General features: G+C 41.0%; 1 protein-coding gene across 47 annotated transcripts in view; it reads right to left on the reverse strand.

The window, feature by feature from the left end:
• Nucleotides 1–17,508, reverse strand: part of PARD3 (par-3 family cell polarity regulator) — a 717,956-nt gene that overhangs the window by 9,726 nt on the left and 690,722 nt on the right. For all 47 annotated transcript variants that reach the window (XM_028826180.2, XM_077946211.1, XM_028826181.2 and 44 more), the window contains 2 exons: nt 12,037–12,157; nt 224–351 (listed from right to left, as the gene is read on the reverse strand). In XM_028826180.2, the coding sequence (XP_028682013.1) occupies nt 224–351; nt 12,037–12,157 (249 nt within the window). The remainder of the gene's footprint in view (nt 1–223; nt 352–12,036; nt 12,158–17,508) is intronic.

Here is a 17,508-nt window from a genome sequence, read left to right on the forward strand (position 1 = left end):
TGGCATCTCCTGCAATCGGCATTTCCGCTGGCCTCGCAGTAAGACAGCCCCCCACGCTAAGGAACAGTAGCCACCAGACATTTATTCGTTCCTCTGTCGCTACCAGGGGCAAGCTGGAGAGGCCCCAGCGATTTGGGAAGGAGCGCGTTCCTAAAGGGCCGGGGGATCTTAAAGCACCGAGGCAGGGGGGTGGATCTGGAGGCTCGGCCAGGCGTCCTCATACCGAGGCAGAGAGCTGTACTGGCGCTGGGCCTGCTGGGAGCTTTCGCGCTCCTCCTGCCGCTGCCGCTGCATCTGCACCTCCACGGACACCGAGTGCCGCCCGCTCTGCGCCGCCGGCCGTGCGTTCGGCTGGAAGAGGAAAATGCAAGCACATCGTTAACCAGAAAGATCCGCACAGGTCACACAACTGGTTGACTCCGTTTCGATTCTTACGAATTGACTTTGAAAATTTTGAAAATTCTGTGATTTGTTTTTTAAAATCGTTTCTTTGAGAAAAGTGGCATATATATAATTGTTCTTATGAGCCCACAAACACTCAATTTTCTTAAACTGTGATTTTGGCTTTGGCATATGCTTTAAATTAAAGAGATCAAACTTTCTACTCTTCTTTAATTTTTTTTAGAGATGGGATCTCACTCTGTCACCCAAGCAGGAGTGCACAGTAGTACAATCATGGCTCACTGCAGCCTTGAACTCCTGCCCTCCCATCTCAGTCTCTGGAGTAACTAGGACTACAGGCACAGGCCATCATGCCTGGCTAATTTTTTTTTTTTGGTAGAGATGGGGTCTCCCTATGTTGTCCCGGCCTCAAGCAATCCTGCCTCAGCTTCCCGAAGTGCTGAGATTACAGGCGTAAGCTACTATACCCAGCATCTAGTCTTTTTAATGAGGCTTGGTAAATGCTGACATAAGATGCCATTTACCTCTCTTGAGAATACACAGAGCAGATACAATGAGAGTGAGGCTCTTCCAAAAACTAGAAGATGTTAATACCAAAAAATAAATAAATAAATAAATAAAAATAAAAATTTGCTACAACTCTCAAAAGTGGGAAAGTCCAGGAGTGCACACTTGCGAGTTGGCCATGCTGAATTTTGGGGGGTAGGTATATATTTTAGTTTTAAAGCAGGAAACAGTATAGCTGATTCCCCTTTTACTACAGGATGACAGTGAAATTTTAAGCCAAGATTAGTTTAAACTAGGTACTGACAGGCCTCCTGCAATCCACAGATGGCAGCCAAACAGGGAACAGAAATGCCTATCAAAAGAACAAATCCAAAAGCTAATCGCTACTTAAATTGGTTATTAGGTAATGCATTTTACCTTAGTTATTAGGAAATGGCAATTTAACCTAGGTTGATCATCCCCTATAGAGAAAGCTTCAATCCTCCTAACTAAATACTTTGGTTAGCACTCCATTTCAGGAGTTCAAGACCAGCCTGGGCACCACAGTGAGACCCTGTCTCTACGAAAAAATTTTAAAAATTAGTCAGGTGCAGTGGCACATGTCTGTGATCCCAGCTACTTGGGAAATTGAGACAGGAGGACCACCTGAGCCTAGGAGATTGAGGCTGCAGTGAGCCATGACCATGCCACTGCACTCCAGCCTGGGTGATGGTGCAAGACACTGTCTCAAAAAAAGAAAAGAAAAAAAGGAAAAACGAAAAGAAAGAAAAGAAAACCATACTTTGGTCAGCAAGTCATCTGGTGATTGGCGCTTCTCACTGAAATCAGATTACTGAACGTGTATACTGCACTGTATAGATCAGGTTTCTGGGATGCTTCAACTTCTCACTGATGATGGTTAGCTTACCTTCTAGATCTGGCCTTTTGAAATAAAAGTAGCTGTGCTCAAAATAGACAATGATGCCTCTACATTTACAAAACATCTCAATGCTTTGTCACAGCATCAGCAGGAGGCCCCTTAAGTGATCCTTTTCAGTACTGGCCACCCTCAGTTCCCCCTCTGTTATACGATGTTGTGCATCAGGCATAGTCTGAGAGGAATGTCTGTTAGAAACAAGTTATTGATTTTCTTTTAGAGTTGAAAGCTAATGGTAGACTTTGCCCTGATAATGATTTTCTAGAACAACAGAGTCTTAGCATTGATTTGGCGAGCTGTAAGATAACAGGTAGCCTTGTTACCAAAAGAATGGCCTCTATGGTTGGCTTTGGCCAGGACAGAAAGAAATCAAGCATCATCTATTGTTCTCTTTCTGCAAAGCCAGCACAACCTTACTTGTTGATAAGCAGTAATGAAGCAATATACAGGACAAACATTTCAAAGCATATGGGCTTAGTTAGTGAGCATATTAAAAATATCCCGATACAAAAATAATGTGTGAGGAGATTAGGCTTTACAATACCCCAGTCTCTACTAGGGGATGTTTATAACCACACTCACTGGAACAAATGTGTGTTCAGAGACCCGCTTCACGACACTGTTCAAATAACACATCAGTGAGGCTTTCGGCAAGAAAAACACTTCTCTGAGCGAGTTCTGCTTATGCAAACAACTGTTCATCAACTGCATTAAAAGAGACAGACATTTTCTTCCATTACACTGGATGAGGCTGGCCAGAAAGGAAACTGAGCTGTTTTCTTGTCACGGTGAGCAACGGGAAGCTTGAGATAAACCACTGGACAGAGAGAAAACACTACACCATTTCCTTTACACCCTCAAAAGAACCACATTTTCCTTTCCTTTTCACTCATTGTAAGCTATATCCATGTGTCAAACAGTCTTGAAAGATCTGGCATTCTGCAGCAGGATTTAGTAACCGGCTTTTTAAGCTCGTGCTGTTCTGTGGCAAGCTGTTTGTGGAGATGTGAAGGGAAATTGCAAGGTCTTGTAGAAATTTCAGGTATATTTTTAAGTTGTTTCTCCCAGAGGCCTGAAACTGTGTTTCTGACAGAGAAAAAAGAAGTTGAAGGACTTGTTTTCTCTGCTATGTGTTTTCTGACACTGTTCACCTCAGACTTTATCAGCTACAAGTATCTAGTTGGATCTGGATACATTCCAATGATGACATTATCAGCATATGGGGTCTGAAAACTTAAAAGGAACGAATGAGTTTGGGATCAGCAAACTGACATATTTCATACTATCATAATCACCAGGAGGAAACATAAACATTGGCTTCACCATTAATATTTTACTCCATTTCTCTTTTCAGAGCTTGCAAAAGGGTGAGTTACTAAAGAGAATCACTCTTATTTTTAAGATAAAACTCTAACAGGCCACATATTTCAAGGAAGATTGTATACATGACCGGCTCAGAGCAACAACTAATTAAGTTCATCCTGGCAAGTTTGACACTTGGCCTGAATAAAAAATTACCCCTCTAATTCACAATTTAAATGAAGACCTCTTAAAAACAAAAACTGGATGAACAGTATTACAATGGCAATCTCGAATTTTACACACTGTGGCTTCAATCCCTATGGCAGGAAAAAATAATGTATCCGAGTCCAAGCACAAAATTAAAGTGAAGAAAAGAGGTAATTTGTAACCTCACAGAGAAGTGTATGTTTTCAAATAAAATATCATCAACAACTGCAATGACAAAGTAACACCCATATAGGGAAATACCTGCGTAGGCATAATTGTAATAACTCTGGAGATTCACCAGAGAACAAGGCGAAGCTCTGTTTTAACAGTGCAAATTACAAATAACCCTGTGATGAAATTGGTTACAAGCAATGACCTTTTAAATAAAAAAACCACCACAGTTGCCAGGGCCATAATAACTAATAGAGACTGTAAGATGGAAATAAACACACGAGTATATATGACACAGGACGCTGGAGAGCCACGATATGTGAATCTCTTCATGGCCTATGTTTAAAACCACTAGTGAAAAATATGTATGCTGTTTTGTAAATGGACTACGAAGTACATGTCTTTCTCATAGATTATAAAGGGATAATAGTTCAAGCTTGAGGAAGCAATACAATGTCGGTATCACTTAGTAAGGTAAAATATAAAAAATATTTTCCACAGTTTTTAAAAACATTTTTTGTTTTTCTTTTAGAGTCAGAATCTTGCTCTGTTGCCAAGACTGGAGTGCAGTGGCGCAACCATAGCTCACTGCAGCCTCAAACTCCTGGGCTCAAACTGTCCTCCCAGGTAGCCAGGACTACAGGTATGCACCACCATGCCTGGTTAATTTTTTTTCTTTTTAATTTTTGTAGAGGCAGGGTCTTGCTATGTTGCCCAGGCTGATCTTGAACTCCTGATCTCAAGTGATCCTCCCACCTTCGCCTCCCAAAGTGCTGGAGATTACATGCTTGTAATGGTCTCATACGGTGTTTTATGAATTAAGTCCTTAAGCATTTCTCTTAATTAAATAAAATCATTGCTTCAAAATAAAAATAGAAAAAAATGAAAATACCAAACAAAATATTTAATAGACAGTTAATAGAGTAAAGAACAAACATGAATATCCACAGTACGAAGTTTCAGTACTAATTAGAACTAGGTAATACTGTAAGACTTTGACAGCTTAATATGCAAGTGTGCTACCACTTATAAAATAAAATCATTGTTATATTAACATTTATATAGAATATTCCATAATTTCAAATAATCTATCATTTTTCTTCCTATAGATAAGGAAAATAGTGTGTATGTGTGGGTGTGCACGTGTGTATATATATATATCCACACACATAATATTTTTATAAAGGATCATTTTGAGCAGATTTTCTCCTTAAATTATGAATGATAAAAATCTGCAAAATTTCGTATGTCCAAGGGCACATACAGAAAACAAAAAATAAAATACAAAACATTCAAGCACTTCGGATGAAAACCTGTGATGATGATGATGGTGAGAATGATGCTGATGACAAAAAGACCAATGGCATTCCCTTGAGATTCACAATGCTTACTTTAGCAATTCATATGAGCTGTGACCCTAATAGGAATTCCGTATTCTGATAAGAGTAGCAATTTAAAGATTAAACAGAAATCATTTTTATGCCATGAAATCATGTAAAGAGTGTCAACTGTTGACTCTGTTGAAAAGTGGCCAGTGCTAATATTAGCAATTATTTTCTTCAGTAGACTTATGTACAACTTTTAATCAAAACAAAGTTAACTTTTATCTATCCATCTTGCCTTCCCAGCCTTCCGCACCCACCTGCACCCCCCATAATTAATATAACTATTGACTGAACTCTTGTGGGTCTTGAATGCTGAAAAGCTTAATTGCTACTAAGGATGTGAGTAATGGCTGAAAAGACTGCAAAGCACACCCATTTCCCTCATGAAGTTTTTGGAAATGAACGTTTTGGTCTTAATTGTATTTGTCTTCACCTCACCTTTCCCACCAATGCTTAGATCTTTTATCCTCGCCCCCATCTTAAGCAATAGGAACACGGAAAATAAAAAGCTTGCTCTACAAAACAAGCCAGGCACTTTAGTATCTGGGCTAATGGCAACCCAAGGTGGCTTCAGGAGTTTCCACCACCCAAAGCTTCTGAGCATAGCATGGCCATGAGTCACAGAGCCTTTGGCTGAGGGACAGGTCACAGGGCAGAAGAAAGCGCTGACTTTGCGACAGTACAGAGGCTCTCTCTATGTGCGACAGGCACCTCTCTGCAGATGGCTTTCTCCAGGTCTATTTCTTTTCTTTTCTTTTCTTTTTTTTTAAGACGGAGTCTTGCTCTTGTCGCCAGGTTAGACTGCAATGGAGCGATCTCGGCCCACTGCAACCTTTGCCTCCCGGGTTCAAGCGATTCTCCTGCCTCAGCCACCTCAGTAGCCGGGATTACAGGCGCCTGCCACCATGCCCAGCTAATTTTTGTATTTTTAACAGAGACGGGGTTTCACCATGTTGGCCAGGCTGGTCTCGAACTCCTGACCTTGTGATCCACCTACCTTGGCCTCCCAAAGTGCTGGGATTATAGGCATGAGCCACTGTGCCTGGCCCTCCAGGTCTATTTCTATGGGAGGTGATTTCGACCCAACTAGAGCTAGGGTTATACTCATTTCAAGGCTGTCAACTAAGGCAACATTTTTTGAGTCAAGGCATGGAGGCTGCTATGAGAAAATGACAGCAGATACTTTTTAAGTCTTAAAAAAGATGGAAACAAAAGGAAAACCACCATTTTCTGAAATTCCCCAGGCACAGGGAGGCAATCTAGTGGTACAGAGTGGCAGAGTGGCTGTGTGCTGTGATTGCCTTGCCAATTAAAGCAGGCAGAGCCCTAAGAGGGCAGGGAGAGCTATTAAAGTCTGAAACAGGAAAAGGGAGAAAAGGACAGATTTTGTTATTCGTTGAAAGACGGACAGCTAGGAAACAAGCAAGCTTGAGGGAGAAGAGGATATTCACATTGCAGAGTATCAATTTTCTACCTGAAGGACTAAACTACTTTCAGTCACTCCCAACCTTGGATGGAAAGGATTTAGCAATACAGCTATTATTAAAGGCTCCATTATCCCATCTATCAATCGTCTCAGCCAGCAAGTCTCCTTGTGGGCAACACTCAGGTATCTGCAAAGTTTTTACGGCATACTGTACTTATGTCTGCAGCCTGCAATTTAGTTCTTTTAAAAGCAGCACTAAGTCCTGTCCATATCGAAGCTCTGTGATAATAACCCTAACCTCACCTATTGTTCCATTATCCTAAGAAAGATTTAAAGCAACTTGCGGCTTTATTTATGTTGCACCTGGCACTACGTGAGGAAGAAGTTGCTTTTTCTTCTTCTCTTGCTCAACTTGGGAGAGAATTCACTTCAATTATGTAGCTAAGGAAATTTTCTGGGCCTCTGCTCATCTAAAGACCTTTTGTGCCACAAATCAGCTCCCTCAGGCCCAGACATTATTTTGAACAAAGGCCCAGGAACAGGTGCATTTCGTACTGCTAGAGCTTACAGAGAACATTTTCAAAATAGGTGGATTGAAAGGGCTACTTGGATGAGTTTTCTGCAGCATCCTGCTCTGTATGTAAAGTAATTGGCTTACATATGTTTCTATATGACACATCTGGCTGCACTTTGTGTGTGGCATTTCTAACAAGCATGACAATTTCAACTAATATGGGCTCAGTTGTACACACAGCTTGAAGGTGAGTTTGTGGTTCCTTAAAACTAAAATGATTATAAACCATTCCAATGAATGAGATCATGGTCCTATCCCTTCCAAATACAGTGACCCTTCAAGGTCAGAATACATAAGAGAAGAGAAGAAAAGGATTCCAAGATGCAAAAAGCTCGTTTTGTAAGACAGATAATTAAAACCATAGACCAAGCTACATTTTAAACAACTGAGCAGCTCTTCCTAAGGTAACCATAAGCATTGGTATGAAAATTAATGCACTAAGTAGAATTACAGTCACTTTAAGCTCATTTACATGATCAGTAAAATGGAGCAAGATCTCAGTTGCTTGAAAATGAAAAAAAAAATAATAAAAAGAAAAGAAAAGGTCAACTTGTGACCCATAATTTAGGAAATTATTCCATTTCTAAGGTAATCAGCCTGTCATCCAAATAATTCCCTGCTCACTCATTACAGGAAACGTTAATACAAGCCAAGTTGTCTGTCTGAAGTTGCTATGGCATTTTGATATACAATAATTTGGCCCATGACCTTCAGTAGTTGAGTTTCCAAGTGTACAAGATTTTTTCAAACATTTTCCCTAACATGATTGTTCATATTAAATAGATAACATAGAAATGCATTCCAGCCTATTCACTGTTCCCAAAGTTAAAATCTTATAAAGAAACCAAAATAAATTTCAAATCATTTTCACTTTTCCCAATGAAAAACATCTAGAACTAACAAGTAGGAAACACTCATTTAGCCTCAAAGAAACCTGGAGGTCTCGCATGTGGATACAATGTCAGAAACCAGAAATAAACTCATCAATCTGAGTTCTCAAAGACATATGTCTGCTTCTCTGTTATGTATTTAAAATATATTCCAACGTCAAAGAGGGGTTCTTTCAAGCCTTTCCTAACCACTGCGCACTGATGTGGTCCTCACCGCTCCATGGTTCTCACCCCATGCACACCCCTAGCCTACCTCTGCTATATAGTACCAAGTATTCCTTTATTATTATTATTTTTTTATCAGTTCCACTGGAGAGTTCTGAGGGCATTTTTTCTTTTCGATCTTTGTTCTCCCATACCAACCACAATGCCTGGGACATAGTAAGAACTCATTGAATTTGATGAATTAAATAATTAGTTAAAGAGTAAATGTCAAGATGCTGGTTTGGAATCCACATTCCCAGGCAAAGTCAAATGGCAAACACTGCTCCTAATGGCATGGTATGGAGAATGATAAGCTCAGGCAGGGCTGTGCCAGGTTGGAACTGTGTGCATGTGTGTTAACTATTTCCATATTCAGCTGCTGTTTTCTTCTCCAGCTTGACACCATGCTCATTACTCTTTTCAGCCCTTTTGTGTAAATATACATAGTTAAGAATGTATTTATCACACATCACAAAAGAATTCTGCTTCAAGAAATGTAGTAGGAATGGTTTGAGTCAATTATGCCAGACAATAAAAGCAGATTAACATAATTCTGTCATGTTGCTACATGGGAATGACTCAATTTACGTGATCATCTAGGAAAATGAACTAAATACCTTAGAAAATGTCATTAATAGTAATATTGTTGCAGAAGACAATTAGAGATTTTCTAGGGAACTTGTTTTATAACCTCCCAGAGTTAGGCAAGAATTGATTTCCTGAGGAGCTTTTACACCTGTATGCTGATCCCCCGGTGCCAGTTGCCCCATCTTCCTCACCTGAACTAAGTTAAAGCCCTTCAAACTACACTTGACCCTTGAACACCACGAGTTTGAACTTTGAGAGTCCACTGATACACAGAGTTTCTTCCACCTCTGCCACCCTGAGACAAGACTTACCCCCGCTCCTTTCTCCTCCTCCCCTGCCTACTCAATCTGAAGACAATGGAGAAGATCTTTATGATGATCCACTTCCATTTAATGAAAGGGAAATGTATGTTCTCTTCTTTACGATTTTCGTAATAACATTTTCTTTCTAGTTTATATTACTGCAAGAATAGAGCCTATAATACATATAATGTACAGAGTGTGTGTTAACCAACTGTCTATGTTATTGGTAAGGTTTCTGTTCAACAGTGGGATACTAGTGCAGAAGTTTTTGGGCAGTCAGCAGCTGCATGGGGATTTCTGATTGCGTGTGTAAGGAGGAAGGGGGATGGTCCTCCAACCCCCATGTGGTTTAAGGGCCAACGGTAGTACTGCTTCTTCCATTTCTTCCTCTTTGCCTTTCCTCCACAAAATTAGTCTTCCTCAAACTCTAATTTGGTTACTAAATCCCTTAATGAGCAGCATTTATAGGTTTCTTGCTTTATGTAGAATAATATACTGTGAGTATTGGGTTTCAGGACCAAAAAGGACCTCAGAGATCGTCTAGACTTTAGAACAGTGATTCCCAAAGTTGAACTTGTTTCAGAATGAATTGGAAGGCTTGTTAAAATACAGATTCCTAGGCCCCACCCATAGAGGTTTAGATCTAGTAGGGTCAACGCAGGGCCCAAGAATATGTATTTCTAACAAGTTTCTAGGTGATGCTAAAGGTGCTGTTCTGTGATCTTTGAGAAGCTCTGATCTTTAGCGGCAGCTAACAGGATCCAGCCTCTATAGTTAACCAGAGAGGTTCTACTTGCATCTGCTTTACATTTAGCTTCTTCTTAAACTTCCATTTCATCAAATGGTAACTGACATCCAATGATTTATTCTTTTTTTTTTTTTTTTTTTTTTTTGATGTAGAGTCTCATTCTGTCGCCCAGGCTGGAGGGCGGTGGTGCGATCTCGGCTCACTGCAACCTCTGCCTCCTGGGTTCAAGCGATTCTCCTGCCTCAGTCTCCCGAGTAGCCTGGATTACAGGCATGTGCCACCAGGACTGGATAATTTTTGTATTTTTAGTAGAGATGGGGTTTCATCATGTTGCCCAGGCTGGTCTCAGACACCTGGCCTCAAGTGATTCACCAACCTTGGCCTCCCAAAGTGCTGGGATTACAGGCGTAAGCCATTGTGCCTGGCCTGCAATCATTTATTCTAATCTTGGTTGAGACATAAGAAAACTGAGGCCAGGAGAGCCGGGCCACCTGGCTACTGGGCCAGTGTTCTTTCCTAGCACAATTTCTCTTCAAACTTTCAATCTAGCATTGAAGCCTCTTCCTACATTTCTACCTTTAATCTCCTCTTCCCTTCAACATAACCAGCCTCTCAGTTCCACATCAGCTGGGTAGTTTACTCTTCCTCAAACAAAATGTTCCTTTTTTTTTTTTTTTGAGACAGAGTCTCACTGCAGTCCCAACCTCCCAGGTTCAAGCAATCCTCTCAACTCAGCCTCCTGAGTAGCTGGGACCACAGGCGTGTGCCACCATATCTCGGTAATTAAACACAATTTTTTTTTTTTTTTTGTAGAGATGGGGTCTTCCTACGTTGCCCAGGCTGGTCTCAAACTCCTGGGCTCAAGCAATGCTCCTGCCTTCGCCTCCCAAAGTGTTGGGGTGATGGTATGAGCCACCATGCCTGGCCTCCAGCCTTTTATAACACCATTCATCCTTCTGTCCTACTCTTCCAAGTATCTAGTAAATTATATTCCCAACACTTTGTCTGAACTGAACTCGTCAACTTTATGACACTAATCTCTGCTCTACTTCTGTAACTTACATGCAAAGATGGCGTGCCTTAGACCTCAACATCGTCTGAACTATCACCTCTACTTCCAAGATCCTAGAGTCCAAAACATATACTGTTTTGACCACAACCTCTTAGGCTTGAGAACCCCTAGATCTTGAGCCCTCTTGCACACTGCTAGGCTGTGAGGCTAATCTTTCCTTGAGCTATACTTGCCACCCCACCTGGACCACACGATGCTTCCCCAGTGTCCTTGCTAGGACTCCGACACCTGCCCTGGCTTTCTGCCATGTCTATCTTCCAACCCCCACTACAGAATGAATCCACAAATTTATTCCTTCTATTCCCAGTCCTCTAAGCATTGCTGGTTAGGTCAAATTACCATGCTAACTGGACTTCCTAATAATCCATGCTAGAGTGTCCTACCTTAAGCAGCTTATTTATTCACCTCTAACAGACTCACTCTCAACTCTCCCAAAGAGATTCTTCAAACTCCCCATCATCTCAAAAAATCTGCCCCGACACCTCCACTCTCAGAAGTGCTGTCATCTCTAGGGTGAAACACAAGATCAGAACACAGTTCTGGCATTGGGAAAGCCATTTGAAGTTGTTTCACTCTGGTGGCTATGTGGAGGATGAACTGGAATAAGATGGATTCAACAAATACACAAGGGGGATGCAAGAGATTAGAGTACTAGACCTGGCAGAGTGGCTCACACCTGTAATCCTGACACTTTGGGAGGCTGAGGAACGAGGATCACTTGAGCCTAGGAGTTTGAGACCAGCCTGGGCAACATAGTGAAACCTGGTCTCTACAAAAAGCTAAAAAATTAACCAAGTGTGGTGGCACTTGCCTGTAGTCCAGCTACTCTGGTGGCTGAGGTAGGAGGACTGCCTAAGCCTAGGAGTTCGGGGTTGCAGTGAGCTATGATCACACCACTGCACTCCAGCCTGTGTGACAAAGCAAGACCTCATCTCTTAAAAAAAATAAAGAATTACTAAACACTGTACTTTGTACATTATAGGCACAATGGAGAAGTGTTGAACGAATTAATTTTGGCTCTGATTCTGAGAATATGTATCTATAGAAAAATAGTTACTAAATTTAAAAAAATGCTTAGTTGACAGTGAGAATACTTTTGTTATGTCTTGTCATAAGGCTAGTGAAACCTATTATGCAATGGACAGATGGTGGAACAAGATATAAAATGAAATTAGCAATGATGAAACCCATATGGAAATGAGGAAAAGGTCAATATGTTAAAGGCCAAAGGAATTTGACTCCATCTTGTCTCATTTCATAGAGCACTGAGGTCATAGTTTACTGGCCTTTGCTGTAGGGAAGTTGTAGGATCATTCACTGTGCTGAAAAACCAATTACTTACCCAGGGTTGCTCAAAGCTGTAGGTCCGTCGACGATCTTCTACATCTTCATCCTGCTTTGCTTGCTGAAATTCTTGCCTCAGACGCTGTATCCGATCATGATTGCTAGGAGTTGATCTGTTACTGAAAGAAAGATGAGGCAGCAGTGAATACCCTTCAGAAATATTATCTGTGAACTGCAGTTGCTAGCAAAACATGGCAACTTGCTATGAAATAATGCCATTTAAGAGAAAGTGAATTTTTAAAACAATATGTGGGCATTTAAAATATGTTTTCATTTTGGTTTTAGGATTAAGGCTTATTGAGGTATTTTAGATATTCAAGAGGGTAAGCAGTATTTTTAGATATTCTTTTTTTTCACTGTTCTTTAAAAGCTTCATTTCCTTTCTGTAATCTAGCAAGGTGTTGGCAGGGAAGTGTTTTTTGGAAAGGACGTTGCATTTAAAAAGTCAGAAACAACAGGGTCTGGTCCTAGTTTCTGTACCTTCTTAGACTAACGCACTTAATGTTTCTAAGCTGAAGTTTTTTTAAATATAGGAAGTACAGATAATAATTTTACTCTAAATATCTGAGTTGTAATAATCAAGTGATAGGACACCATGAAACATAGCTGCGGAAATGTACAGCAATATTTTCATAATACGAGGTTCCTATTTACGAGTTATCAGAGGTCTATAAATAAATGCAATTCTCACAGCAAAAATGAACAGCATTTTATTGTTTTATTTTTTATTTTTTGGATAGCTTTCTATTCTTTTTTTTTTTTATTATACTTTAAGTTCTAGGGTACATGTGGATAACGTGCAGGTTTGCTACATATGTATACTTGTGCCATGTTGCTGTGCTGCACCCATCAACTCGTCAGCACCCATCAACTCGTCATTTACATCAGGTATAACTCCCAGTGCAATCCCTCCCCCCTCCCCCCTCCCCATGATAGGCCCCGGTGTGTGATGTTCCCCTTCCCGAGTCCAAGTGATCTCATTGATGAACAGCATTTTAAAAATAAGTTCAAGTGGTAGTTTGATTTAACCAGTTAGTTAATAACAATATGGCCTTCTTTTTGTATAGTATTGAATTTTGTTTTATTCTCAGAAAGACCTTAAAAGATCAGTGCAGAAGGTAGTATTTCATACACCTACCCACCCACCCACCCACACACACATTTACAAATGTAGTAACTGACATTTAAAGAAGATAAGTGGTTTGTTTGGGGATCTCCCAGCTGGCCAGTGGGGAAAGTGAGACCAAATTCCAGATTTTCTGGCTCTCAGTCCAACACTCATTTCACTATGCCATGCATATCACTTTTTAAAACATGTATCAGGCTCCAAAGCTCTTCATGTGTAAAATACAAATTTTAAAAAGAGTGTTTTCACAAGAGTAACAGAGATTGATGACCAAAATTAAATCCATCATAAATCTCACAGCACTTTTGGTCTATGCCATTCACTAAAGCAGGAAGGTTCATCCTATCAGTGATATGAACGGGAGACAGGGAAGTACTGGGTGGGAGAGGGTGGTTCCTTGGCAAAGGTCCCACCCTCAAAAGTCTGAAAACCCATAATCCTAAATGGGAACAGGTATTCCTGTTTTTGCACCCAAAAGTTGCCTTTTTGGCCCACCATGCCCCCCTATCCTGTACCCATATCCTGTACCTGCAAAGCCCAGGCTCCATGAACAGACAAACAGAAGGGTAGAAGAGTGGCAGAATGGTGCAACAGAGAAGGAGAGACGAGAAGGAGCATCTAAACGTCAAGAGGAGTTTGGCTGGGGATGGCTGGAAAGGAGATTGGGCCACTGGATGGCCAAACTCCAGTTGAAGATCATCTTCCCACCCCATCCCCTTTCCAGCTTCCCATCCATCCCACTGACAGCCACCTCCATCACCCAATAAAATCCCCACATTTGCCATCTTTCAAGACCGTGTGTGACCTGATTCTTCCTAGATGCCGGACAAGGGCCTGGGTACCAAGGGGAGCACTGAGCTGGTTAACACTTAAGCCATCTGCAGATGGGGGAGCTAAATGAGCACTGTAGCACGCCCACTGGAGCTTCAGGAGTTGCAGGCACCCACACCTAGACATTACCGTGGGGATGGAGCCCCAGCTCTGGCACCTGCGCATCTGCATGCTCCCCCTCCCCTAAGGGGTCTGGGCACGCACAGCAGTCGAACAGACGAGCCTCTGTTGCATGTCCTGTGAGGGGAGTCAGGGAACTCTCTTGTTTCATCAGGAAAACTATTCAAGCCCATCAGGCATCTATGTCTCCACAACAGAACGTCAGACTTCTTGAGGACAAGAACCACTTCTTCTCCTTATCATATATACCCTCCAAGCTGCTAGCAGAATGGAAAGCTGCAAAGCTATTAGGAAGACCAGGTCTCTTCACAAAAGCATGTTGCCCTGGTTACTCAGTGTGTGCCAGGGTTCTGTTGGCTGCACCCCTCCTGGATGATGTGATTTGTGAGAGGTAGCTTGGAAAGAGAAATTCTGTCACAGTAGACTACATAAAATTCTCAAACGGACATAAGTCTACATGTAATTCCACATATTTTGAAGAATCTCAGAGGTTCAAGAATTTCAGATTGAACATGTTCATGTACAGGCTCATCATGTTAACATCTTCTAAAAATATGGAATAGCCTTGCATCATTTAACATATCGGGAGGGGTCCCTTACCTTCATGTATCAATTTCACTAGCGTGTCTAGAATATACTGTCAATACATTCAATGTGATTATTTTCTCAGTCAATAAAAGCTTGTCTTTCTTTGCTTTTCTTCTAACAAATCTGAACTGATTGGCCTGGAATATTAAAGGTGAACAGGTCTGTAAATTGGGCTGTCTGATGATATGAGGCTTCAGTCCACGTCACTTCAAAATGTCCCTCCGCACTTTTGAGACAGGCAGGTTGTTATTCCTACTGGCTTTAAAAAAAAAAAAATATATATATATATATATATATATATATCCTATATTGTTGAACTGTCTAATCTAAAAAACACTCTGCTCTCTATGTGAAACCATAATAGTGTAGGCATGAATGAGGATGGTTACCTTCATAACACAAAAGAGATAGGAAAGTGGGCATTCCTGAATCTCACTGCCATTTTTCCACCTGTACTTTTTTGTTTCTGGCATACTTTATAGCTTTTATGGGAGGATTATAGAAGGTTTGACTGACAAAGTATTTTACATATCTAACCAGAAGTATTCTTCCATTATTTTCATGCAGCATAGAGAGTTTTAAGTCCATAATTATTAGGATCATGAAGTCCAAACCATTTTGATAAAAACTGATCTCCTACTATTTGCAATTAACTGAAAGTCTGTTTTCCCGACAAAGCGAGTTGACCCAATATCCTCAATGTTAAATTCTGGTGACACTGGTGTTTTTCACAGCAAAAGATAAGTTCTGGAAGTCACTTCTGCCTTTGTTTCCAAATCTGGGGAGCTAGGCAGACCTTTGGTTTCACCCTCTTTTCCTCTGCTCTTTCTCTTCCAATACTCTAGAGAAAGCTGGCTGACTTGTCTAAGACTAGCAAAACCACTTTAATGTCTGAAGTTGGAAAACAGGCTGCGATGGTTTTCATGATTGATGATGATTTCCAAAGACTGGAAGACCGTCAAGCCCCCTTGGGGAACAACAATTGGCAGTCTGAAGGTGAAATTCTGGCTTTGAGAGATGAAACCACTGCAACTGCTCAGTTCTGTCTCTCAGGCCAGTCTATAATGAGCCAATAATTCCAATTTGGACTTTTAAAGTTCTTGGTGAGCTCTTCTGCCAAGAAAGCTAAAGGAAATTTGAAATATTCATTAGCAATAGTGACTCATCGCTACACATCCTAATCAACTTATATTTAGGTTCACTGCCAACTTAAAGTTGGTTATTATTTTTTTTGTGTGAGAAATATAATAAAAATACCATCCGAGTTGATCAGATGGGTGAGACAATAAAACCCTTAATGAAGAGTCTGAAATCATAGTTCACAGATAGTCCACACGAGTGGCATCTACACAGGGATGCTGAGAGGAACAGAGAGATGCTTTCTGTATAAAACATCCACACAGACAGCTATGAGACCGTTTTAGTCCAACACCAACACTCAGCCTCCGCCAACACCTTGGCTTTGTACCTAACTGGAACTTAACTTTCATGTTTTAACTAAATGAAGAGGGTTTGCTTTTGGTTCAGTAATGATCTGGGCTTTGGTTTTTGTTGTTTTTTCCTGACAGGTTTAAGGAAGGTACGGTACCTGGGATCACACACTACAGAGATTCCTAGCCCCGCGTGCACAGAGCAATGTGACCCTGAATTATATGCAAGATCCATAATTACTATGGGGATTGCAGTCTTTGATGTCAGAGGCAGACCATGCGACATACAAGGCTTTTACATCTTCAGATTGGATACTACCATGTGCTTCCTGAATGTGGTTAAGGATACCCATTCAGGCTAAAAGGAGCAATGAGCCTATCTGCAGGGAAGCACTGAAGCCTGCCCCGCACCTGTGCCCCACAGGCATGCCAACTCAACCATTTCCTTAGGTACGATGAGAGGGAACAGAAACCTCACAACAGCGGTTCTCATCTATATGCACTGTGTATATGAGAACCATTCAGAGAGCCGGTTAAAAAATACTGATTGCCAAGGCTTGCCTTGAGAAATTCTGAGTCAGTCTAGTGCAGGGTCCAATAATTTATACGGATACGAATTCAGAACGTACTACAGGTATACAGACAGCACTCTAAAGATAATGCCTGCAGTTAGTAGACTACTGCCATGAAGGGAGGCTGGCCTGGTGTTGCTTCTTTAAGAGAAGCTGGAAAGACAGTTTTCTCTCCCAAATTTAAAATGTTCACTTACTTTACTTTTTAAATTCTAGGTAAGCCAAATAACGATTTTGTCCATTGGTGGCTAGCCTGTAACCACTGGTTCACATTCTGCAGACATTGCCTGTTTTATGTGTCGCTTCTGCAGGCTATTTACTTTCATTGCACCAAAATAATAAGGCTGGTGGTCCTCTAGTAACAGTCCCCCAAAATACGTTAAAACTGATAACCAGGCACTGTGCAGATAGTCTTGTTTCTCCTAAACTGTCCCCACCTTCTGAGCTGCCTAAGCCTGAACCTGGATATCCTTCCTTGCAGGCCTGAAGTCTCACCTATCTATTCAGAGGAGTATACGCTGAGAGGAGTTTGTGATGTGACTGATTAATTCTTTATGGATTAAAAATACTTTAACATTTGCATTTTTAATTATGCAAAAGAAATCTGAAAACCTGGGAGAGAGATTAGTTTTAAGATCCAGAATTCAATGGAAGGGAGAAGTAACCACTCTTTTTTTTAAAGTAAGGTGGTCTCGGTATACACTATCCTTCCCATAGCAGGGGGGAAAAAAAGGAAGAGAGAAGGTAGACAGGAGGAGGAAATAAATTGTGGCAGGCTCTCCACATTGTTCAGAAGGCAGAGA

The sequence above is a fragment of the Macaca mulatta genome, chromosome 9 (assembly GCF_049350105.2).
Source record: "Macaca mulatta isolate MMU2019108-1 chromosome 9, T2T-MMU8v2.0, whole genome shotgun sequence".
Classification (NCBI taxonomy): Eukaryota; Metazoa; Chordata; class Mammalia; order Primates; family Cercopithecidae; genus Macaca; species Macaca mulatta.